The sequence below is a fragment of the Scyliorhinus canicula genome, chromosome 18, assembly GCF_902713615.1.
Source record: "Scyliorhinus canicula chromosome 18, sScyCan1.1, whole genome shotgun sequence".
Classification (NCBI taxonomy): domain Eukaryota; kingdom Metazoa; phylum Chordata; class Chondrichthyes; order Carcharhiniformes; family Scyliorhinidae; genus Scyliorhinus; species Scyliorhinus canicula.
Window position 1 is genome coordinate 84,828,587 of NC_052163.1, and position 26,948 is coordinate 84,855,534.

The 26,948-nt window shown below is 50.7% G+C and overlaps 1 protein-coding gene across 2 annotated transcripts in view; it reads left to right on the top strand.

The window, feature by feature from the left end:
- LOC119953226 (cysteine dioxygenase type 1-like) overlaps nt 1-26,948 on the top strand; it is a 93,556-nt gene that overhangs the window by 34,448 nt on the left and 32,160 nt on the right. Inside the window, exon 1 of one of the 2 annotated variants that reach the window (XM_038777256.1) lies at nt 19,654-19,922. The exons of the other annotated variant lie outside the window; for it this stretch is intronic. Within the exon in view, the coding sequence (XP_038633184.1) occupies nt 19,753-19,922 (170 nt within the window). The 5' untranslated portion in view covers nt 19,654-19,752. Of the gene's footprint in view, nt 1-19,653; nt 19,923-26,948 lie in introns of those variants that run through there. 2 annotated transcript variants of the gene reach the window in all.

Consider the following 26,948-nt stretch of genomic DNA (forward strand, 5'->3'; position numbering starts at 1 on the left):
TGAGGGTGTAGACTTCTGGGCTCAGCCTCGAGTGCAGGATCTTCAGTTTCTGTTCTCTTGTGGGTGTGTTTTCTGCCGTTCCGAGGTAGCCATTGAAGCACGCTAGCCAGTGCTTGAAAGTCGCCGCCGAGTTTACTGCGTGGGGGCTGAGTTGCAGACACTCCGGCTTGATTCGGAGCTCCATTCTTTAAATCTAGCTTATTAAATTGATGCACGATCAATGACTACTAAAGCGAGATTGTAATCCAACTGAAGGCTTTAATAAGCTAGATGTTTCCCCCAGCAGCTCAGGTACAGAAAGGAAGCTGCTGGGGCGGCACAGGCTGTTATATCCCACCTTGCAGGGTAGAGCTACCATACAGGCTCGACCAATGGAAAGCATACATCATCTACCAATGGTGTTCCAGCATTACTAGGTACCGTAATACCTCTACACAGACTACCACACATAATTGCATGCATAGATGACTAGCAAGTAGGAAACACAGGCTAGGCATAAATAGATCATTTTCCTGTTGGCAGGATACAATGAATGACGTGCCAGAAGGATCAGTGCTGTGGTTTTTACAATTTAGACAAATGACTTGAATGAAGGAACCAAAAGTATGGTTGCTAAATTTGCTGGTGATACAAAGATAGAAGGTAGGATAGAAAGACATGAAGAGGACACAAGGCTACAAAGGAATATAGATAGGTTATATTACAACACCCTGGGCATGTGCGTGGTCGATTGCAGCCCCACTTGTCCCAGAGTCACAACACAAGTGAATTAACCAATAATTCTTATAAAAATGCCTAAAAGTCTTTGGCTCTTGGCTGCCCACTAATTACAGTCTCCAGGTTTGTAAGTTTAAACACAATCACTATTTATTTATATTATTTATAATGAAAAATGCAGCAAAAACAACTGATTAACTATTAACTAATTCTTAACCCCCACTTTAGTATGCCCCCACACTCGACACATACAGGACAGATAGCCACAAAGGAGTAAAAATCATAAGTGAAAGGAAAAAGAGTCTTTGTTTCAGATTTAGGCATACAAAATGATCAGAGGGTTAGATAGGGTGGACAGCGAGAGCCTTCTCCCGCGGATGGAGGTGGCTAGCACGAGGGGACATAGCCTTAAATTGAGGGGTAATAGATATAGGACAGAGGTCAGAGGTGGGTTTTTTACGCAAAGAGTGGTGAGGCCGTGGAATGCCCTACCTGCAACAGTAGTGAACTCGCCAACATTGAGGGCATTTAAAAGTTTATTGGATAAGCATATGGATGATAAGGGCATAGTGTAGGTTAGATGGCCTTTAGTTTTTTTCCATGTCGGTGCAACATCGAGGGCCGAAGGGCCTGTACTGTGCTGTATCGTTCTATGTTCTATGTTCTATTATGCTTTTTCTTTTTTTTAAATAAATTTAGAGTACCCAATTCTTTTTTTTCCCAATTCAGGGGCAATTTAGCCTGACCAATCCACCTACTCTGCACATCTTTGGGTTGTGGGGGTGAATGGGGAGAATGTGCAAACTCTACACGGACAGTGACCCACAGCCGGGATTGAACCTGGGTCCTCAGCGTGGTGATACAGCAGTGCTAACCATTACGCCAGTGTGCAGCCACATTATGATAATTTTCCACATGATGTTCCATTACTAACTGATTCTGGTTCATTACTTATCAGAGATCTAGCTATCTAAGATGGCCACCTGCAAAGGACCATGGGAATTATGGCCAACCCAGGACACAGACAGATACAGAGCCTATGTGTATCTGAAACACAGGTAACCAGACCTGATCGAAATCCCTGCTCATTTGCATTTTAATGGCCCATTTTCCCAGAACAATAGAACTCCAATCAAGCAACCAGTACAGCCACAGACTGATCGGCGCCACTCCCCTTACTCAGAAAAGCCCAACTGCCAAGGTCAATGATTGCTAAGGACTCGCCCAGCATCCAAGGCACCCGCCCCTTTAATGGCCAAAATCGAAGAGAGTGATCAGAGCTCTGTCGAACTATTGGATCCAAGGTTAAGGACCGCCCCAAAGAGCGCAAAATCCCAGAGGGATAAAAAAGGACACAGCCATGTGTTCTGTCTCTTTTGGATCCGGCCTGTGCCAACCCAATCGTAGCAGGAACAGCCAGCCAAGTTCAAGACCAACGATCGCTACCTGACGGATGAGCCCAGCAGAGACAGAGCCACTTTCTTCGAACCAGCCAAGTGAAATCCAGATAAAGGCCTTATCCGTTTGCACAGTGCCGGTCGCCCTGAAGTTAAGTATAGGTTATTGTAGCTGACAGGTGTAGTTTAACTCGTAGTAGATATTGTGTTTGCATGTTGAGATAACTCTTGTGTATGTAAATAAACCATCTTTTGAACTAACTAACTGGTTGCGTGGTCATTTGATTGATATAAGGGAAGGCTTGTGGTTCACCAACATTATTAATAGAGCAACACAGATCGACTATGACTGGAGTGCACTGCCTGAGAGTGTGGAAAAGCAGGTTAAATCGAGGCAATCAAAAGGGAACCAGTTCCCCGGCAGTCAGCCATTCTTCTGTACATCTGCTGCCGGGTCCACTTCTTGTGTATTAAAGCCTATCGTTCGGACTATATCTACGTTTCGTGTCCATTGACTGTGCATCAATTAAATACACAAGATTTTAAAGGATGGAGCTTCGCATCAAGCCGGAGTGTCTTCGACTCAGCCCCCACGCAGCAAATGCAACAGCAGCATTTAAGCACTGGCTGGCTTGCTCCAATAGCTACCTGAGTACAGCCGAAAACATCCCGACGAGGGAACAGAAATTGCACATCCTCCACTCGTGCGTCGGCACCGCCGTGTACACGCTCATAGAGGACACGACAGACTACGACGCGGCCATGGACTTACTTAAAGGACATTTCATACGGCCGGTGAACCAAGTCTACGCTCGGCACTTACTAGCCACGAGGCAGCGTCTACCTGGTGAGTCTCTGGACAAATTTTACCGTGCCCTCCTCGTGCTGGGGAGGAACTGCGGTTGCCCACAGGTTTCTGCTGCCGAGCATACCGAACTTCTAATCTGAGACACCTTCGTTGCCGGTATGCAGTCCACGCAGATCCGCCAAAGTCTTTTAGGGAGAGGGAATTTAAGCCCTCGCCTCCTCCCTAGACGTTGCAAATCGGAATGCTCGCGCGTACGCCCCCGACCGCGCGGCGGCCCCCTGGGCAGCGTGGAACGCGAGCTCCCTCACCCCCCACGGACTCGGACCCCCCCCCCAGGCCTGCGCTGCAGGGTGCCCCGATAAACCCACGAGGCCCCTCTGCTATTTCTGAGGCCAGGCAAAGCACCCCCATTAGCGCTGCCCGGCCCATTCCGCAACCTGCAAGGGCTGCAGCAAGAAGGGCCACTTTGTGGCGGTTTGCCAATCCAAAGCGGTTGCTGCGGTCCCGAGCAGCAACCGCAGGTCCTTCCCCCCCGCTCTCCTCAGGGGCCCCGTGCGGCCCGCGGACCTCACTGCCCCCACCCCCACTGCCATGTGTGATCCCCGGGTGCCGCCATTCTGGGCCCCCGACACCACGTGCGATCCCCGGGCACCGCCATTTTGTGCCCCCGACTTCACGTGCGGTGAACGGGTGCCGCCATTTTGTCCACCCCCACCATGTGCGGCCGATGGGCGCCGCCATCTTGGATCGGCACCGAGGACCCCACAGGTGACGACTCTCTGCCTGATGACGACTCGGAATTTCTGCCACAACTCGCCTCAGTCACATTGGACCAGTCGCGGCCTTGCACCCTATCCACAGCAACTACGAAGATCCTCCACAACGGCCACGAGACAAGCTGCCTGCTGGACTCTGGGAGCACGGAGAGTTTTGTCCACCCCGCCACGGTAAGACGCTGCGCTCTTCCTGTTCACCCAGTCAAACAAAATCTCGCTCTGGCCTCCGGTTCACACTCGGTCCAGATCACGGGGTGCTGCATAGTGGACCTCACGGTCCAGGGGAGGGAGTTTAAAAATTACAAGCTCTTCATCCTTCCTCACCTCTGCGCGGCCGCACTCCTGGGTTTAGATTTCCAGTGCAACCTCCAGAGCTTAACATTCAAATTGGGCGGCCCTATGCCCCTCCTTACTGTCTGCAGCCTCGCATCGCTCAAGGTCGATCCCGCGTCCTTGTTTGCAAACCTCACCCCAGATGGCAAATCCATCGCCACCAGGAGCAGACGGTACAGTGCCCAGGATCGGACCTTCATCAGGTCCGAAGTCCAACGGCTTCTGAAGGAAGGGGTCATCGAGGCTAGTAACAGCAACAGCGAGCACAAGTGCTGGTGGTAAAGACCGGGGAGAAAAATAGGATGGTCATAGACTACAGTCAGACCATCAACAGGTTTACGCAGCTGGACGCGTATCCTCTCCCACGTATCTCCGATCTGGTCAACAGGATCGCGCAGTACAAGGTCTTCTCCACGGTGGACCTCAAGTCCGCCTACCATCAGCTCCCGATCCACGCGAGTGACCGAAAGTACACTGCGTTCGAAGCGGATAGGCGACTCTACCACTTTTTAAGGGTTCACTTCGGTGTCACAAACGGGGTCTCGGTCTTCCAACGGGAGATGGACCGAATGGTCGACCAATACGGTTTACGGGCAACCTTCCCGTATCTCGATAATGTCACCATCTGCGGCCACGATCAGCAGGACCACGACACCAACCTCCGAAAATTCCTCCGAACCGCAAAACTCCTTAATCTGACCTACAACAAGTACAACAAGCGTGTTTAGCACCGACCGTCTAGCCATCCGCGGCTACGTAGTGCGTAACGGAGTAATAAGCCCCGACCCTGAACGCATGCGCCCCCTGATGGAGCTTCCCCTCCCCCACTCCCTCAAAGCCCTCAAGCGCTGTTTGGGCTTCTTTTCATATTACGCCCAGTGGGTCCCCAATTACGCCGACAAAGCCCGTCCCCTCATCCAATCAGCCACTTTTCCCCTGTCGATGGAGGCCCGCCAGGCCTTTAGCCGCATCAAAACAGACATGGCAAAGGCCACGATGCGCGCTATCGACGAGTCCCTTCCCTTCCAGGTCGAGAGTGACACGTCCGATGTAGCTCTGGCAGCCACCCTCAATCAAGCGGGCAGACTTCTCCGCCACTCTTCGGTCGAGAAGGAAGCCCAGGCCATAGTTGAATCTGTGCGACATTGGAGGCACTATCTGGCCGGCAGGAGGTTCACCCTCCTCACAGACCAATGGTCAGTGGCCTTCATGTTCGACAACGCAAGATAAAGAACGACAAGATCTTGCGATGGAAGATCGAACTGTCCACCTACAACTACGATATCTTGTATCGTCCTGGGAAGCTAAACGAGCCTCCCGATGCCCTGTCCCGCGGCACCTGTGCCAACGCACAAGTGGACCGCCTCCGAGCCCTCCATGCGGACCTCTGCCACCCGGGGTTCACCCGCTTTTTCCACTTTGTAAAGACCCGCAACCTGCCCTACTCCATCGAGGAGGTCAGGACAGTGACCAGGGAATGCCACATCTGCGCGGAGTGCAAGCCGCACTTCTACCGCCCCGAACAAGCGCATCTTATAAAGGCTTCCCGCCCCTTTGAACATCTCAGCATGGATTTCAAAGGTCCCCTCCCCTCCAACAACCGCAACACGTACTTCCTCAACGTGATTGACGAGTACTCCCGTTTCCCTTTTGCCATCCCCTGCCCTGACATGACCACGACCACCATCATTAAAGCCCCACACACCATTTTCCCCCTGTTTGGATTCCCCACTTACATTCATAGCGATAGGGGGTCCTCCTTTATGAGTGATGAGCTGCGTCAATTCCTGCTCAGCAGGGGCATCGCCTCCAGCAGGACGACCAGTTACAACCCCCGGGTTAACGGACAGGTCGAGAGGGAGAACAGTACGGTCTGGAAGTCCGTCCTGCTGGCCCTGCGGTCTAGAAATCCCCCAGTCTCCCTCTGGCAAGAGGTCCTCCCAGACGCCCTCCATTCTATCCGATCACTCCTCTGTACATCCACTAACCAAACGCCTCACGAACGCCTTCTTGTTTTTCCCAGGAAGTCTTCCTCAGGGACCCCGCTCCCGACCTGGCTGGCTACCCCCGGGCCCATCCTGCTCCGGAAACACATGCGGGTGCACAAGTCAGACCAGTTGGTCGAAAGAGTCCAGCTACTCCACGCGAACCCACAATACGCGTATGTGGAGTATCCCGATGGCCGACAGGACACGGTCTCCCTCCGGGACCTGGCAGCCGCCGGATCCCGCCACCCCCCCCCCCCCCCCCCGGCGCCAGCACCCCCCAAACCCCCCCAACCCCAACTGCCCCCGGCAGGCGCGCTCCCCCCCGGCCCCACCGACACCTGCACACACGCGGCCTAGTGGACAGGACGACCCTCCCCCGGCCTGGCCCCCGCTAGCTCCAACTAGGGGTACGGACGCAAGAACAGGATCATCGCTCCCGGAGTCACGGACGACCACCGCTCCAACGTCGCCGGCACAACTCCGCAGGTCGCACAGGACATCCAAGGCCCCCGATCGGCTGATCGAATCCATGTGAACTGCTGATGGACTCTTGTTTTTGCTTGTTCTCCATTTTTTCTCTCTCCATTTCCCAAACTGTACATAGTTACTGTTCTGTATTTTGTAAATAGTTGCGGGCCAGTGGGCAGCCATCAATGCAATGGTACGATCTAACATCTCTAGTCGTACTACCAGTCTCTCACATACTCACGGGACACACACACACACCCCCCCCACCCTCACCCTCCATGTCCGCGTTCCCCGTACACACACACCCCCCGGTTCCTTTCTCAACAGGGGGTGAATGTGGTAGTATGACTAGGGGTATTACGGTACCTGGGAGTGTGAGCTGCCATTGGTGCAGAGGACTCGCTGCCCATTGGCCCAGGTGTGTCATGTGCCTCTCAGCCGATTGGCTGAGAGGTAGATAGCTCCGCCTACGAGGCGGGGTATAAGAACCCGTGTTCCCCGACAGTCAGCCATTCGTCTGTACGTCTGCTGCCGGGTCCACTTCTTGTGTATTAAAGCCTACCATTTGGACTTTATCTACGTTTCGTGTCCATTGATTGTGCATCAGGCAGTATCAAGGAAATGTACACAGGCTGTATAAAGGAAATGTACACAGGCAGGATCAAGTCATGGTGTTGGCCTGACACCGAGTCAATCAAATTAGCCTCTCTCCCCTCCACCCATTTCCAAAGCTGCCTCTGCAGGGCTGGGAAAACACTCGAGAAATCTTTGCCTTTATGTCTTGTTATGTTTCGCCCAATCTATCTGAAAATTAAAATCATTTACTATAATGACAGCACTTTGCTTTCCCTGATTTTAGTATAATCTATTTGGCTTCTGTTTTTCTTACGTCACACAGTTACTGCACTTCAAAACATCTTTAACTGGTGGAAAAGCTTTTTGGGATGTGAGAATATAAATGCAAGTTTCTTTCTTCCTTGTTTGAGTTACAGTTCCCCCTGCCCAGTCCATACATCCCAATGGCGTTTTTATCATACCTGTTGATTTATCATAATTATTGTTGCTGTTGTAACTAGCAATATAACATACAGAATGGAACAAAGGAGCAAGAGCATTTAACCTCTTAAATGTGTTCCGCTGCCAATCAATGAGATTGTAGTTCATCTGTCTTCACCTAACTTCACGCATCCGCCTGAGCCCCAGATCCCTTAATACCTCTGGATAACAAAACTCTATCGATCTCAGGTTTAAAAATGACAATCCATCTTGCGCCAGTAGGGGAGATGGTGGGGTAATGGTAATGTCACTGGACTAGCAAGTCAGAGGTGTCGTCAAATGTTCTGGGGATATGGATTCCAATCTCACCATGGTAGCTGGTGGAATTTAAATTCAAATTAATTAAAAACCTGGAACTGAAAGTTAGTCTCAGTGTCGGTCGCTATGGAACCACCATCAATTGCTGTAAAACACCTTGTGGTCCACAAATGACTTTTAGGGAAGGAAATCTGCTGTCCTTACCTGGTCTGACCTGCATGTGATTCTAGATCCACAGCAATGAGGTTAACTCAACTGCGCTTTGAAATAGCCTATAGAAAGCCACTCAGTTAAAGGGCTATTAGGGATGGGCAACAAACACTGGCCTTGCCAGCGACACTCACATGCCATGAAATAATTTTGTAAAATTGCCATTTGTGCAAAAAACATCCAAACTTCTCCCATCCTTCGTGTGTCTAAGTATTTCCCAATTTCATCCCTAAAAGATCTGGCATTCATCTTTTAGATCATGATTGCTAATTCTAGACTCCGCAACCGACAAATAGTTTCTCCAGCTGTCCTTACCCTATCTGTTCCTCTTCACATCTTGAAAACTTCAATTAAATTACCCAATAGCCTTCTACATGGGCAGCACGGTAGCACAGTGGTTAGCACTGTAGCTTTATGGCGCATGGTCCCAGGTTCGATTCCCGCTTGTGTCGCTGTCTGCATTCCTCCCACATGTCCCGAAAAACATGCTGTTAGGTGAATTGGACATTCTGAATTCTCCTTCTGTGTACCTGAACTGGTGTGGCTAGGAGATATTCACAGTAACTTCATTGCAGTATTAATGTAAGCTTACCTGTGACAATAATAAAGATTATTATTATTATTACATTCCAGGAATACAACCCAAATTTGTCATGCTGGACCCTTAGAGTCCAGGTATCATTCTGGTAAAAAGACATAAGGTGGAATTATCCGCTCCCGGGAAAAATCGGGAGGGCCGTCGTGAACTCGGCCGAGTTTCATGACGGCCTCGGAGGCCGCTCCTTGCCCCCTATTCTCCTCTCCCGGCAGGGCGAGGAGCGGCGCTCCGTAACACTCGGCAGCGGGGGCATCGCGCCAAGAATGACGCGGCCGGCGCGCCTAATGACGTCAGCCGCGCATGCACAGGTTGGCCGGCTCCAACCCGCGCATGCGTGGCTGACGTCATGTCGCTGACGGCACGAACCCACGCATGCGCGGTGGCCGTCTTTCCCCTCAGCCGCCCCACAAGACGTGGAGGCTTGATCTTGCGGGGCGGCGGAGGGGAAATAGTGCGTCCGATTTGGACGCCGGCCCGACGATCGGTGGCCACCGATCGCGGGCCTGTCCCCTCCTGAGCACAGTCGTGGTGCTCTTTCCTTGCTAGGCCACCTACAAGCGCCAAACGGGCTTCTCACTCCCGTTTCACGACGGCAGCGACCAGGTGTGTTTGCCGCCATCGTGAAACGGCTGCGATCGGCAGGCCGCTCGGCCCATCCGGGTCGGAGAATCGCCGTTCGCTGTGAAAAACAGCGAGCGCCGATTCTTTCGAGCGGGAGAGACTTCCTCCAAGGGCAATGTACTGTTTCAGGGATTTGGCACTCAGAACAGTTCTCAGTATTCCAGGTGTGGTCTCACTGGGGTTTTGAATAGCTGAAACATAGCTACTACTTCATTGTATAATCTATGATGTGGAGATGCTGGCGTTGGACTGGGAGAGGCACAGTAAGAGGTCTTACAACACCAGGTTAAAGTCCAACAGGTTTGTTTCAAACACTAGCTTTCGGCGCACAGCTCCTTCACCACCTGAGGAAGGAGCTGCGCTCCGAAAGCTAACGACTCGAAACAAACCTGTTGGACTTTAACCTGGTGTTGTAAGACTTCATATTATATAATCTAGTCCTCAAGATATAAAGGTCAGTATTCCATTAGCCTGTTTGATTATTTTCTGTACCTGTTCTTGACATCTTAATGCCTGAACCCCACCCTATCCCCCTCCCCCAACTCCCCAAATATCATTGGACGATTTTGAATTTTTCACCATTTAGAAAGTACCCTAGTCTAGGACAGCATGGTGGCGCAGTGGGTTAGCCCTGCTGCCTCACGGCGCTGAGGTCCCAGTTTCGATCCCGGCTCTGTGTCACTGCCTGTGTGGAGTTTGCAGATTCTCCCAGTGTTTGTCTGGGTTTCGCCCCCCTCAACCCAAAGATGTGCAGGCTAGGTGGACTGGACTCGCAAAATTTGCCCCTTAATTGGAAGAAAAATTAATTGGGTACTCTAAATTTATTTAAAAAAAGAAAGTACCCTGGTCTATACATTTTAAATCCAAAGTGGGTGACCTCACATTTGCCTACATCGAAATACATTTGCCACAGTTTTGTCCGTTCACTTAACCTATCAATAACTCTTTGTGATTAAATGCTTTCACCTGTTCTGCTTACCATGCCGCCTACCTTTGCGTCATCAGCAAATTTGGATATTGGACTTTCCATTAAACCATCTTTATCGCTAATAAAAACAGAATGGGTGAAGCCTGAACACAGATCCTCGCAAGGCACTACTAATCACAACCTGCCAATTAGAGTACATGTCCATTGTCCGTATTCTCCAACCACACAGCAAATTCCTAACCAAGTGAATAATTTGCCTTCAATTCCCTGAGCTTCAACTTTAGCTAACTGTCTCTTATGAAGGATTTTGCCAAATGCCTTCCGGGAGTGCATATAAAAACATCCAGAGATATTCCCCTCTCCACAACTTCAGTCACCGGGGAGGCCGGTTAGCTCAGTTTGGCTGGACAGCTGGTTTGTGATGCAGAGTGATGCCACCAGCGTGGGGTCAATTCCTGTACCGGCTGAGGTTACCATGATGGCCCTCCTTCTGAAACTTGTCCCTCGCCTGAGGTGTGGTGACCCTCAGGTTACATCACCACCAGTCTCTCTCTCGCTCTCAAAGCAGCCTGTCTCCAGGTCAATGGCGACTTTCAATCAAAGAAAAGTACAGAACAGGAACAGGCCCTTTGGCCCGCCAAGCATGCGCTGAACATGCTAACCTAAAACCTTCTACATTTCACTTTAGTCATCATTCCAAACAAATTCAACTAGATTCATTAGGCATGGCCAATCCATGCTGGCTCAAGGGCAGCACAGTGGCACAGTGGGTTAGCCCTGCTGCCTCACGGCACCGAGGTCCCAGGTTCGATCCCGGCTCTGGGTTACTGTCCGTGTGGAGTTTGCACATTCTCCCCGCGTTTGAGTGGGTTTTGCCCCCACAACCCAAAGATGTGCAGGGTAGGTGGATTGACCACACTAAATTGTCTCTTAATTGGAAAAAATGAATTGGGTACACTAAATTTATTTTTTTTAATCCATGCTGGCTCTCTCTGATCTTCTCAAAACATTCAAAGTGTTTAGTCACCATATCCTTGATAATATCCTTAGTAATTTCCCAACAACAGGTGTCAGATTAATTGGTCCGTAAGTCGCTTGTTTTCCTCTCTCACTTTTTTTAAGTAGTGCTCTGACACATGCAATTAACAAATCAAATATGTTCCTATAAAAGTATAGCATCTTGTTTTTCATTCCTGGAACCTTACCTGTACACAAAGTATTTCTATTACCTTGATCAATCTTTGTGCTCTGACCTTTGAACTTATTCTTTCTGTTTCTTATCTTTTAAGTTGTTGTTCTTTCTAATGTCATTTGTATCAAACATTTCTCCTTTTTTGCTTTGAAATTCTTTCTGTAGTGATCCTATTGATCCTTTCCACTGGAACTTTGATCACAGCCTGCTTCAGATGCAACCCCTTCCAGTTTTACAGATCCCTTCCTGTCCCAGTATTAGAACACCATGCAATAATCCAAGATTACTATCGTAATGATATTGTACAATAAACTTAGCCCCTGATGTTCAGTCACCAGGAACCTTGTTCCCTGTTCCATCCTACATCAATGGTTCAGATATGGGCCATGACAACTGTTATTTTTCCATTACCACAACCCTTTCCAGCCACTTTCAGGCATCTTTCAACTGATCATTGGGCAAGCTACACACCCATCTAGACTCTTGATTGTGGGTGCACAGAACACCCTCTGTCCCCCTAATTAGAACTGTATCATGTTCTTTCTAACCTCCTCATCCCCACCAATTTATGCTAATGTTTAAACTCACTCCTGTTCTATAGTGAAGGTAGTAAATCATGTTCTCTGGGGAAATTTTAAAAATAAATTTAGAATACGCAATTATTTTTCTTTTTCCAATTAAGGGGCAATTTTGCATGGCCAATCCGAAGCAGGCACTTCCTGTGCAAACTTTGGAGTTGTGAGGTTGTTGCTGTGGTGGAGAGTGGCTGCTGCTGCTCTCTCTCTCTGTTGCTGTTGCTCAGTTTGCTGCCTGTTCCCAGGCTTGGTTGCTGCTGAGCTGCCTGGAGGATGGAGAGGTCAGGGAAGGAAGGAGAGAGGAGAGAAGGACAAGAAGAAAGTGACTTCAACACCAAGGTGGGAGCAGAGCCCTTTGGACCCCTCCTGGGCTGAGGAACTGCCGGCCCAGTTCTCCCAATCATCAACATCTGCCTTCAACAAGGATGAAGCCGTCCTTCTCCAATCAGGTAATCTTGTTCCAGGACAGGGGGATCTGGTGGACAATGTGTTCTCCGAGCCCCTCTGGGCTGAAGACCCCCTACACCAGCGGCTAGTTTTGGCAAGGAGGATGTTGGATTCCATTGGCTTGTCACTCCAGGGTGGGAGCACAGACTGTTTTTGCTGAGCCCTTCTCGGGCTAAAGACCTCGCAAATCAGCACCTACTTACATCGGTGTGGCCGACCTCGGGTAGGAGCACGGACTGTGTTTTTGCTAGGCCCCCTCGTGGACTGAAGATCTGCCTTTGTTCTCCTATCCTCCCACCCTCCAGCTTCACAGGTGTCTCCCACCTCAGACACCAATCCATCCACAGTGCCCCACCCTCCTGTGCCGCTATCCTTGTTCTCCCGTTGTGTCCCTTGCTCTCTCTTCCCTTCCTTTCATCATTCCTTTGCTTACCTTCTTAGAGGAAGAGTACATTGTTCCACCTCGCTCTTCCCCTAACCACCCTGTCTATTTTCCAATCTACTCCAACACGGCAAAGCCCACATTGGGGTGGGCGTGACACTTTCCCCGATGGCCACTCCACCTATCCCGGTGGCGGGTCAGCCCAGAGTCACCTATGCGGGAATGGTAACCCCCTTCGGCCTCCACGATTCCCTCAGTGCCGCCACCCTTCCAGTTGCTAACCTGGAAACTGGGGGTTAAGTGCTACACACACCCCATCCTCACCATAGAAGCGTGAGTTCGCGCAATGGACAGGGTTTTCAGCCCCTCAGCCATTGTGGCCGCCTCTCTATTGTACAGGAAGGTTATGGGTTTCCAGAGGGAGGTCCACTTTGTCCTTGAAAAGGAGTTCATGCTGGGCAGGACCTACATGGCGTCGCACGCTCTTAAGGCCACCCCCAAGAGGGCCATACTCTCAACATCCCGCCCTACTTCACTACGGAGTCCCTACTCCCCCCCACCTCCAACTACCAGGGGAGGTACGTTCCAAGGTGGTGCCACTCCTTCTTGGCCTAAAGGATGCCCCCGCCTCAGGCACATCTATTCCTTCCAGTGCCAGGCTTTTGTCCGCCTGGCCCGGGAGGAAATGTTAATGGGGGGATTCGAGGTCTTCCATCAAGGGAGACTTTCTGTATATTTTGTCTGCGGATGGCGTGCCATGCCTGCAAGAAGTTGGGGCATGTGCAAAAGATTTGCCCCGCCTCCAAGGCCACCACGGACACCAAGACAGCCGCGGCTGGAACCACCGTCCTCTCCCCTTCCATTGATGTTACCACTCCACTCCCACGAAGGGACACCATGTCGGCACCTACCGACCAATCGGCTGCCCGCGTGGAGGAGGGAGGACACAAGGCCCATAAGAAAGGGGGGTAGGGATTGGCCCCAGACACCTCTGACCCCATTGGCCTAGAGAACCTCAGGCCCCGAACACCAGCTTCGGAGCTGCTGATACACCTTGCCCCACAGACACTCCATCTCATCTGGGGCCCATTGACGCCTCAGCGTGGGGTACTGAGCCCAGCATCGCTTCAGCACGGGTCAACAAGGGGGGCACCGGTGATGCACTCGACCCCGAGCCGTCCCTGGGGGCAGAGCGTTGAGGTAAGGAGGGGTGATGTGAGGATGGAGGTTTCCTCAGCGCAGGCCACCCCCCATAGGCGGCGCCACTCCTTGGAGGGGGGGGGAGAAAAACATCATACCCCCCCTCAATGTGCAGAGTGGATGGTGCCCCGACCTCTGCCCCTTGTCATCACACCATACTCCCGCAAGGAATCTAAAAAGATGAAACATATATTCACCCCTGAGCTGTCGCAGTCTCCCGAGCAGGATACCTCTGGGCCGGGTGAGAGCAGGACCCCCCCCCCCGAGTGCCCGTTGCACCCGGTGCAAATTTGCACCCCGGAGGTGTTCATTTTCACGATGCTGGAGGCCTGTAACAGTTGTCTGACCTTAAGTTCATTGGGTGGAGGGACCCCCTCTCCACCCCAGCTTCCGGCGCCGGGGGCTTCCACCTCTATTCTGGAACTTTTCCCTGAATTATTCCTGGATCTGTCCAGTGGCCCGGCATCACGAGAGAAGCGGGGGTCTGAACCACTGCCTCCCTCTTTTCCAGTTTCCCGAGAGGAGCCCGTGGGGAACCCATCTGTCGACACTCTGGGGGCTGGGATCGAGGCAGACCCGGGGCTAGTTGGTGGGTCCATGCTGTCCGCCACACTCAATATGGCGGGGGACCCGGTCCCAGAAGGCGACTGTCTGGAGGAGGACAGTTGCTCAGTGGGAGGCACTGGGTGTGACTTTGAGTCCATCTGTAAGGAGGCGGTGGACGCCCTCATTCCCAACACTGATCGCCCCTCATTCCCCAAGGGGAACTCCAAGATTTTCCATATGCCACCTGCGGTCGCCGAAACCGAGAGCAGCTGACCCTCGACCGGTGGTCAGGCATGGTGCTGGTCATTAAGTTTTCCTGTGCCTACGTTAGCGAGGCGGGAGATGCGGATGTGGCTGAGCAGCGCTGGCTGAAATATATCCTCACCGGACTTGAGGGATTGGAGGGCACGCGCTCCTCTGCTCCCACCGAACACTGAAAACGTGATGGTGAGGGTGGCACTTTACTGCTGACATGGAGGTGACCATAGCCAGCCTCAACATCAACGGCAGCAGGGACGTGCTCCAAAGGTTCCAGCACTTCTCACTCCTCCGGGATGGGAAATATGCGGCGTTCTTCCTGCAAGAAACCTACACCGCTCCAGGAGACAAAACCACATGGCTCCTGGAGTGGTGAGGGGGGTCTATATGAGTCACCTGACCTCACGTTTAGGCGGGGTGGCATGCTTATTGGCACCACATTTTCATCCGGAGATCCCGGGGGTCAAGGAAACAGTGCCAGGCCGGTTGCTGCATCTGACGGACCATGAGGGGGGGCAAGGTATATCACTTTGTGAATATCTACCCTCCCCAGGATGGCCAGCAACAGGCAACATTCTTCGAGCAAGTGTCCATTCATCTTGGCACCATTGCAGAGGGTGAGTGCATCATCTTGGGGGATTTTAATTGTACCCTCAAGACAAAGGACCGCCTTGGTACCCAGTGCGGCTCTCATGCGGTGGTGAAGTTAAGGAACCTGGACGAATTCTTTGACTTGGTGGACGTCTGGTGGACTCTCCATCCTGACTCCAGTGTCTTCACCTTTGTGAGGCCTGGGGTCGGAGCATCCAAATTGACCGCCTCTACATTGCAGGGCGTATCTGCCCCATATCCCAACAGCCTCTGTGCAGCAGATGCCATGTTCGGACCACCGTCTGTTGTGGGCGGAGTTCATTCTGTCACATACTCAGTCGTGGTCCGCGTATTGGCACTTTAACAACCTGCTGCTGGAGGATGAGCGGTTCCTGGCGCATTTTGTCGCTCCTGGACCGGCTGGAGAAGGAAGCGTGAGGCTTCCCTTCCTTGAGGCGATGGTGGGACGTTGGCAAGACTCAGGTGCGTACTTGTATCAGGAGTATGCAAGGGGGTCGACAAAGAGGTGGAAAATCAGGGTCGTTGAGTTGGAAAAGAAGGCGAGAAGTCACATCTCGGTCAGCCTGATGAGGACCCGGCCTTGCGGCTGGTGTACAGAGAGAAGAAGAAAGCGCTGCAGGACCCGCAACTTGTTGGGTCCCGTGACGTGTACTTGCTGGAAAAAGACGCAAGATATGTCAGCAGCTCCTTATGCTGTCTTGGATGTGGAGGAGGTCAAGGCCCAAATGCGAAGCTTCTACAGTGCCCTTTTCTCCCCGGATCCGTCCAGTGAGTATACTTGCAGAGTTTTGTGGGAAGACCTACTGCAAGCCAGCCCAGAGGGCGTCGGGAGGCTTGACATCCCTATAAGCCTGGGGGAGTTGACCGTCGCACTCAACAGCCTGTTCAGGGGCAAAACCCCAGGGCTGGATGGGCTGACCATGGAGTTCTTCAGGACGTTCTGGGATGTCCTGGGGATGACTACATGGAGGTACAGGGGAAAGTATCGCGACTGGGGAGATGCCCCTCTCATGGTGCAGGGCTATCATTACCTGGCTGCCAAAGAGGGGGGATCTCCGCCACATTAAAAGCTGGCGACCGGTCTCCCTCCTCAGCACGGACTTCAAGATCTTCACCAAGGAGGTGTGTTGGCATTGTGCTGGACCACATAATCCACCCTGACCAGTCCTACATGGTTCCAGGCTGCATAATCCACAGCAACATCCACCTGGTCCGGGACCTGATCCATCATTCCTAGAGGGCTGGTGTGTCAAGCCCCTTCCTGCCCCTTGATCAGGATAAGGCATTCGACAAGCTGGATCACGATTTATTCGAGACTCTGCAAGCATTCAGGTTTGGGATGCATTTTGTCACCCGTATCCGACTTCTGTACACTGCCGCAGAGTGTCTCATTAAGGTTAATGTGTCCCGGGAAATGCTCCTTCGCTTTGGGAGAGGAGTGCACCAGGGCTGCCGCTCATCTGGCCAACTGCATTCTATTTGCGTAGAGCCTTTCCTGCGCCTCTTGTGGAGGAGGTTGTCGGGACTGGTTCTGTGTGGGCCGGGCATTCGGGTGGTCCTCTTGGCTTATGCTGATGACGTGCTCCCCATGTTCACTGACTTGCGAAGGATTCAAGAGTGCCAGGCTGTGTACTCCGCCACGTCCTCTGCCAGGATCAACTGAGCCAAGTGTTCCAGGCCCCTGGTCGGTCCATTGCAGTTGGAACCCCTCCCAGAGGAGCTCAGGTCTTTCATCTGGAGCACGACCAGCCTCTCTACTTGGGAGTCTATCTTTGCCCGGCTGAGGAATCCTGGCCGGTTAACTGGCAGGAGATGGAGGCCAATGTCACCACTCGCTTGAGATGTTGGACAGGACTGCTCCGAGTGTTGTCTTACAGAGGTTGAGTTCTCGTTATAAGCCAGCTGATAGCCTCCAGGTTGTGGTACTTAAATAAAGAACAAAGAAAATTACAGCACAGGAACAGGCCCTTCGGCCCTCCCAGCCTGCGCTGATCCAGATCCTTTATCTAAACCTGGCTGGTCACTTTGGACTCGCCCCCTGATTTTGTCACAAAGCTCCAGAGAATGCTTCTAGAGTTGTTCTGGGACAAGAGACTGCTCTAGGTCACTGCTGAGGTTCTAATTCTCCCACTTAAGGGAGGGCGACCAGGCGCTGGTGTACCTTTGCACCCAAGTGGTGACCTTCCGCCTTCAGATACTGCAGTGATATCTTTAATTTGAGCCTCCTCCACAATGGTGTGCCCTGGCGATGCATTTCTTCTGCCAGGTGCGCGGCCTGAATTATGATGTGCAGCTCCTGTTTATAGATCTGCAGGCGCTGCCCTTCTTTTACCAGGACCTGCCCAAAGTCTGGAGCATGGTTACCTCGCTGCGCGGCTCTCCCTCGTCAGGCTGGATGGCTGTCGTCAGGGGGCCGTTGCTCTGGAATCCGCTCCTCCACAATACCATTTTGAGTGGCTGGCGGAGGAATGAGCTGTGGCTGCTGTGGTGACCAGGATCGGGGATGTGCGGGGTGGCGGAGGAGTGAGCTGGATGACACCCCATAAGTTAGCACGACGTGCAGCGTGTTCGAGCACAACCGTACGTCCAGCTCACGGCCAATGCAATCTGAGACTTCAAAATGGTTGTGCTCGAATCCAATGGTGCTCATGGCCTGGAGAACGCGTAGGTGTGTGGTGGTATCACACCTGGGCAAACCCCTGCGCGGACGGAATTCCACATTGGCCCCAGTCCCCGAAACCTTCCGCACAGAAATGCCCTCCGTGCCTTTTCGCACGGGTTGACCTATACGGGTTGACATTATTCACCTCCTTACCCTCGCCTTGTTGAGACTAGAGGTCTCTCTATGGAGGAGACCTCCCCCTCAATCTTGGGGACCTGGTGGAGGCTGTTGCATGCAGCAGTGCAGTACAATCATCGATTGCATCGGTTCAAGGACTCCCAAGAAGCCTGCCATTTTTAACGCTTGTGGAGTCCATGGCCACGTCTCTGTTACATGTCATAGGCTGCACTCCCTTTTTAGCTTTCTGACAAGTCTTTTGTTTAAGTTTTGTTTGTACTTCAGCCCCACGTTCCTGTTCTACGGGCATCCGGTATGGAGAGAGGCAGGGAAGGTGGAGGAGTTCCATGTGAACCTGCTCCTGGGCCTGGCGAAGTGCACCACTTATAGGTCCAGGCAGCGGGTGACTGAGGGGGTCGTCCGTCAAGACTATCTGCCCCTCTTCAGCAACCACAATTGTGGCCGGGTGTCCCTGGAAAGGGAGCATGCGGAATCCCTGCCCACCATTTGAGGCCATCCATGCCCGGTGGACACCACAGGGGTTGGGGTGCTTTATTCACCCCTTTAATTGCACTCTCATTTGATGTTTTTAAGTTTCTGTTGATTTTTGTTACGTTTGGGCAGTGCCCCTAACAGGACCGGCCTTTTTTGCTTTGTCCCTAAATTTGCTTCCTTTCTTCCATTTTGTTGGTTGACCTCAAAAGAGTGACAAATTAACCTACCATGCACATCTTTGGGTGGTGGGGGTGAGACACACGCGAACACAGGTAGAATTTGCAAACTCCACACGGACAGTGGCCCAGGTCTGGGATCAAACTCAGGCCCTCAGCCTGGTGAGGCAGCAGTGGTAGTTCTCTGGGGAACTTGAGCCCTAGTTTCAGAGGCAACAAGATTCAGGACAGGGAGGGATTCAAGTGGGGCTTCAGGTAGGAATTGGATTCAGGCACGGATTTAGGTCTGGGGCTCAGGTAGGGGACAGGGTTGGTTGGGGGTGAGTGGGAACCACACAGGAAGAAGTGGGAATTTACTTGCAAGGCTGAATTTGCATCGATTTTTCTTCAGGGACATGGAAATTGAACAAGATCCCTGACAATGGGAGAAAGTCAATATGTGGGAGTGTCCTTCTGAATCAAACAATGATTGAGATACAGTGGAGCTAAATCCTGTCAGCCTTCAATAGTATAAAGAAAATGGTAAAATTACTTCAGTAATGTAGCATAACCCTGGAGTGCATCATCATCCATTTCAAAGAAATGCGAATCATCTGTAAAATTTCACCAGGGCCTTGGGCACTTATTCGAATCGTACATTGAATAACACAAAATTCCAAAAACTAAGCAGAATTTAGATTATTTTGACACAAAATATGAAACTGTGAGCGTCCAGACAGGTTGATATGTTGAGTCATCAGTTCAGAATGCAGGGAACCAACAGTAGGAATGTTTTGATAAATTAATTACTTTCATTCCCTGGAGCTCCTCCCTTTGACCCGCCCCTAATTTTTCCAGACTCCTTATAAAGTACTTTGCTGCAGTCTTAAAATCACCTTTATTTCCTTAAGCCTGGTTCGGTGTATTTCTTTTAAAATAAACGCGGAATAAAGATGAATCAGACCCAGCTCCAGGTACCGGAGACTTTGGATGATCTGATCAAACAACTTCACGAAATCTTCTCCAGTGACAAAGTCAACGTGGAAGAAGTGCACGGTCTGATGGAATCTTATAAAAGCAACCCTGTGGATTGGAGTAAATTCGCAAAGTTCGACCAGTACAGGTAACCCACTTCAACGCTCACAGCATTCAGATTCACAGCAGCCACTGGAAACCGCGTCGAAAAGTTAAATCGTCTCTGGTTTGGAACTTTTGTCCCCCGCGTACATATTTGTTTGTTTGTACATTAAATGTTGCAAAATAAGGATAGTTTCACCCTGGTGAAAGCAAAGCTGTTCGGGACATTGGCTAACTTGAGGCTCAATTGATGCGTTGTAAGCGTTAATATGGTCAAATTGTTGCAATAAGGTGTAATAATGTTGCAAAGTCTTGACCTAAAATTTAACATTTTTCCATAGGTGGGGGCGGAGTCCGGGAATTTTTGACGCTAATCCTTACCCCCCCCCCCCCCCCCCCCCCCCCAGATTCCGAACATTGCTAAATTAATGCATTGATTGGTTAATTAATTATTTGATGTATTGCAGTGTTGATGGACAACTTCGCACTGTGTGCAATTGACAATTTACAGCCGTGTTTTCTTCTAGGAAATCGATGTAGATTGGATGGCTGCAAGTTAGTGCTCAATGTCTGTCTTGTCACTTTTTATTGACAGCATCTGTTGTTGAAAACTGGTTGTTCTCGGTCTGTTTATGTGCCTTTCCAAGGCAGACAGCTTGCAATTCTCACTCCTCCGCATGTGTAGGCTTGTTAACTTGGTGCAGGTGGGCAGCTGACACCATTCCTCAGCGTCTTCAGGAGAGGAAAGTTAATTATTTTCTTTAAAAGAAACTCCTTCAGTCCCTCTTTGGAGAGGTTAGAAAGTGCTGTTTTCCTGGTAATTATTTGGCATTTTTATTATTTTAAGCGAAAGTACAAAAGAGCCACCTACATCATGATCTAAAATGGTGAGACTTAAGCGAATGAAAGATTTGCTGAACACATTCAGGAAGTTTTACCTCTTGAACTAAACCATTCAATTCAATCTGCAGCATTGTGGATAGCATAATTGCTTCACAGCTCCAGGGTCCCAGGTTCGATTCCGGCTTGGGTCACTGTCTGTGCGGAGTCTGCACATCCTCCCCTCCCCGTGTGTGCATGGGTTTCCTCCGGGTGTGCCGGTTTCCTCCCACAGTGCAAAGATGTGCAGGTTAGGTGGATTGGCCATACTAAATTGCCCTTAGTGTTGGGTGGGATTACTGGGTTATGGGGATAGGGTGGAGGTGTTGACCTTGGGTAGGGTGCTCTTTCCAAGAGCCGGTGCAGACTCGATGGGCCGAATGGCCTCCTTCTGCTCTGTAAATTCTATGATTAACATAAAAGTTGACATTGGGATCCTCAATCTTTATTGCTCCCCATCAACCTGCAATATTCTTTTTAAAAACTACCCCCCTCCCCCAATACTGAATCTTTTGTGTAACAGCGAACATTCTGTTGGTAGAGTTAGTTTGTAAACATTCTCCAAGTTGCCACACTGAGCCAGTAATTGCACAACTTGTTTCAAAATTGTGTTGCTCTGCTTGGTTACACAACATTGGCTGTTTGCTTGAGCATTGGATTTGTGCTCATGCTTGTTTGGAGTCTGGCGACGTGGGGATTTTCACAGTAACTTCATTGCAATGTAAGCCTACTTGTGACAATTGTTTTGGGCCAGGGTTTAGGGAACCCCAAAGTGTATCATGGAGTTCACCTGACCCACAACTTTTAATAGATTGTGGTATGGGGAGCACATGGCCCACTCTACAGGTGTGGTATAGCAGAAATGGAAAAGTACTTTTTAAAGCAAAACAATGTTTATTCTATGAATTCAAGTTAACCTTTTTAAAACAAACAGTGAACAACTTAGCAACCATTAATTCAAATACAACCCCCAAAGAATACAACGCTAAGTAATTCTTAAGCTGTCCTTTCAACATCCAGAAGACTTTTTTTTTAAACTTTCAGCAGATGCACAAGAGGTTAAATTCACTACCAAGAGCAGTTATTAGTTTTAAATCACCAAAGGATCTATTTACAGTCTTTAGATTACAGAGAGAGACTCTAATACACCTTCTGGCTGTGACTGCAGCTATCCAGCTCTGAAGTCCCACTCTAGAACCATGCACAAATCTAGGTTGCTATTCCAATGCAATTCTGGGGCAGTATCCTGGGCTATGACCTTTGGATCAGCTGTGTCTGCCCTGGCAAGTTGGCACAATAGTCATCCTTTTAACAACACTGCAGCTGATGATCTGGTAATTTATAATATTGCTAATTTATAATGCTGATTGTGGAACCTTGCTGTGCACAAACTGGTTGCTGCTTTTTGTACACGCACAGTGGTTAGCACTGCAGCCTCACCGCACCAAGGACCCAAGTTCAAGTCCTGCCTTGGGTGGCTGTCTCTGTGCAGTTTGCACATTCTCCTCGTGGGTTTCCGCCAGATACTCTGGGTTCCCCATACAGTCCAAAGATGTGCAGGTAGGTGGATTGACTGTAAATTGCCCCTTAGTGTCCAAGGATGTGCAGGTTAGGGGATTGTCATGATTAATATGCAGGGCAAGAGCAGGGGGGAGTGGGCCTAGGTAGGGTGCTCTTTCAAGGGTTGATGCAGACCTGATGGGCTGAATGTGCAGACCTAATAGGCTGAATGGCCCCCTTCTGCACTGTAGCGATTCTATGATAAACAGCCATGCTTCAAAAAGTACTTAATTGAAGGAAACCCATTGAGACATCACCCATTGAGACACCCGAGGATGCGAAAAGCACAAGTTATTTCTTCCCTTTTACAGATATCCAAGGATTAAAAAAGAATATTATTTGGTCATTGTAATTCAGTCGTTCCTTAATGAACGGCACGGTAGCACAGTGGTTAACACTGTTGCTTCACAGCGCCAGGGACCTGGGTTCGATTCCTGGCTTGAGTCTGCATGTTCTCCCCAGGGGCGGGATTCTCCGACCCCCCGCCGGGTCGGAGAATCGCCAGGGGCCGGCGTCAATCCCAACCCCGCCATGTCCCCGAAGTCTCCGGCACCGAATCGCGCCGCGCCTGTCGGCGGGCCCCCCCACCGGCGATTCTCCGGCCCGCGACGGGCCGAAGTCCCGTCACTGTCATGCTGGTCCCGCTGGCGTGGATCAAACCACCTACCTTACCGGCGGGACCAGGTGGCGCGAGCGGGCTCTGGGGTCCTGGGGGTGGGTGTGGGCGATCTGCCCCAGGGGGGTGCCCCCACGGAGGCCTGGCCTGTGATCGCCGCCCAACGATGGGCGGGCCTGGGGGGCACTCTTTTCCTTCCGCCTTCGCCATGGTCTTCACGATGGTGGAGGCAGAATTGACCCCTGCGCATGCGCGGGAATGACGTTAGCAGCCGCTGACACTCTGGTGCATGCGTGGACTTCCGCCGGCCGGCTAAGTCCCTTCAGCACCGGCTGGCGTGGTGCCAAAGGCCGTTCCCACCAGCCGGCAGAGTGGCAACCACTCCGGCGCGGGCCTAGCCCCTCGCTGTTAGGGCTTGGCCCCGAATGGTGCGGACACGGTTCACACCACTGCATCACGCCGGGACCCCCCGCCCCGCCGGGTAGGGGTGAAGCCTGGCCCATGTCTGCGAGGGATTTCTGCAGGTGCTCCTGGCCATTCTGAATTCTCCCACTGTGTACCTGAACAGGCGCCGGAGTGTGGCGAGTAGTGGATTTTCACAGTAACTTCATTGCAGTGTAGTAAGCCTACTTGTGAAAGAATAATAATAATAATAATAATTATTATTATTATTATTATTATTAATATTAATCTCGATACATAGCAAATCTATATTCTCAGGTCTGCCAAGCAAGTCACTATGGGGGAAGTGTAGGATTGCAGAAAAGCTTTAATAGCTGACATCCTGGGCGGGTTTCTGCGGCTATGTGCTCGCTCAAATGGAGAATCTGTGGGAGGTTTGCGTCAAAAAACCAGTGCGAACCCCTCACCGATTCTGGTACTGGTGAGGGGCTAGCACCGTCACCGACTGGAACTCCTGCCTCCCGCACCGAAAATGACTGGACAATGGCTGGGTCCCAGATTCACGATTGGCCACGCCATCGAGAACTCGGCCCATCAGGGGCGGAGCATCGCGAAGCATCGCGAGTGGGCAAGCTGATAAGGCACCAACAGCATTGCGACTGCGTGTGGCACGCGTCACGATGGCACCTTTTCTGAGGGGGTGGAACATGGCTGACCGGCATCAAACCAGCACTGGCCCGATTTCAGCGTTGGAGCCCATTCACAAAACACTATTTTGGTGCGGGCAATGGCGAATCCCGCCCCCTTGACCATTTGAATCAGCTGGCAATGACTATCTTCTATAAGAGAGGATCTAACAACCGCCCCTTGACATTACCATCGCTGAAACCCCCACAATCAATATCCTGTGGTTACCATTGACCAAAAATTGAATTGGACTAGCCATATTAATACTGTGGCTACCAGGGCAGGTCAAAGGCTAGGAATCATACGGCAAATAATTCACTTCCTGACCCCCCCCCCTCAAAAATGCCTGGCCACCATCTACAAGCACAAGGAGTGTAATGGAATACTCTCCACTAGCCTGGATGAGTGCAGCTCCAACAACACTCGAAGATTGAAACCATCCAGACAAAGCGGCCTGCTCAACTGCTCCTCCTTCCACAACATTCAAACCATCCACCACTGACAAGTGGCAGCCTTGTGAACCATCTACAAGATGCATTGCAGTAACTCCCCCCAAGGTTTCTTCAACAGCCCTTCCATCAAAGGGGCTGGTTTAGCACAGTGGGCTAAACAGCTGGCTTGTAATGCAGAACAGTGCCAGCAGCGCGAGTCCAATTTCCATACTGGCCTCACAGACAGGTGCCGGAATGTGGCGACTAGGGGCTTTTCACAGTAACTTTATTGAAGCCTACTTGTGACAATATGTTGTTGTGGTTGACAAGAGCAGTAGATACTTGGGAACACCACTACCTGGAGGTTCCCCTCCAAGTCACTCACCACCCTGACTTGGAAATATATCGCCGCTCCTTTGCTGTCGCTGGGACAAAATCCTGGAACTCTCTCCCTAACAGCACAGTGGGTGTACCTACTGCAGCAGTTCAAGAAGGCAACTCACTACCACCTTCTGAAGGGCAACTAGGGATGGGCAATAAATTCTGGCCTGCCAGTGACGCCTCTTTTTAAAAAGAGCCCAATGGCTCAGTTAAATATGTTAATCTGGATCTTGCCCAGTGAGGGCAAGATGCAGATCTCAACATCCAGTTCTCGGGAGCCCCCTCACTGCTCTCAATCTTTTTTTAAAAAGCTTTTCCTCACTTCTTGCCATTCCTCCGTTCTGGCCTTGACATTTTTGCCTTAAAACGCCTTGGGTTTTCCTTGATCTATCAGTGCACATTATTACATACAAAATAAAACTTGGAACTCTCACTTGAATGTTTAGTGACATCTTTCTATCGATGACAAAGGCGCATCTCTCCCTCAAGTTGCAGCTATGTTGGGGGCGTGTTCCAAATAAGGCACTGAATTGAGACTGGCAGGTTAAAACAGGATGTTTGCAACATGCTTATTGCTAGTAAGAATGAAGAAAACATTGGAGATGGTCAGACTAGCTGGTTAAAACAGGATGTTTGCAACATGCTTATTGCCACTAAGAATGATGCAAACATTGAAAAGTCTTTGGCTTATTGACCCATGCTTTCTGCTACCCATTAGCCCCAATTTTAAAGGGGAAGGGAGAGTATATACTGTACATGCAACCTGGGATGTCTGCATCCGTCCCCGTTGCGAAAGCAAAATATTGCAGCTGTTGCAGATCTGAAATAAAAAACAAAATACTGTACTCAGGTCTGACAGCATCACTGGAGGGAGGAAAGGTTCAGCTTGAGGACGCAGGGTTGTATTTTGGCTCTGTTTCTCTCTCCGCAGATGCTGCCAGACCTGCTGAGTATTTTCAGTTTCTATATATTTTTTTAATTTAAGTGTACCCAATTCATGTTTCCAATTAAGGGGTAATTTAGCGTGGCCAATCCACCTAGCCTGCACATCTTTTGGGTTGTGGGGGGGGTGAAACCCATGCAAACACTGGGCGAACGTGCAAACGCCACACTGGCAGTGACCCAGAGGCGGGATTGAACCCGGGACCTCTGCGCTGTGAGGCAGCTGTGCTAAGCACTGCGCCACCGTGCTGCCCTTCGGTTTCTATTCCTGACTTCATTACATTACATACCCGGTTGGATAGCTTGCAAAAGTCTGCAGTCGGGTGTCCGCAGGATCATTCCCCAGCAGTTCATTAAGTGCTCTTGCCAGATAGGGACATCATCACTGCTGGCCCACTGCTGACTGAAATAGCAAGTGACGCCTTCAGCATCTGAGGGGCCAGTAAGTTTTTTTTTCCCCCCTCATTTTTAATTGCCCCAGATCAGTTTCCATTGGGAGGGAGAGTTGAAATTGGGTAATAAAGCAAAATAGTGTGGATGCCTGAAATTTGAAATAGAAACAGAAAATGCTGGGAAAACTCAGCAGGTCTGGCAGTATCTGTGAAGAGAGAAACAGTTAATGTTTTGGGCCAGTATGACTCAAGAGTGAAATATTGGGCCCATTCTGAGAATAGGGAGTGCTGAGTAGCTCGGGGCATCTTTTAGCATGATTCTTCCTCTTTCTGGCATACGCTCTCCCAGTCACCTCCAGGAAACTAATATTGGGAATAACTCGCTGAAGGGGGAATCCTAAGCACAAATTCAAAATTCATGGCTTAGTGATATTGACTCTTCCAGATGATCTTCTAACATGTGTATACAAATGCTGTCACTCTCTGCAATCATTGTCTTGTCTAAAACAAACCACAGCTTTGCAGGTCAGATTACCTCAACCCATACAGTCTGACTGCGCTGTGATTACTGCCTTTTCCTTTTTGATCCAAAGGGTTTGAGATTCCAATTAATCCCAAAGCAAAGTGCAGATTGGAGCACTGGACACTAGCACGGTAGCATAGTGGTTAGCATTATGGCTTCACAGCACCAGGGTCTCGGGCTTGATTCCCGACTTGGATCACTGTCTGTGTGGAGCCTGCAAGTTTTCCCCATGCCTGTGTGGGTTTCCTCCGGGTGCTCC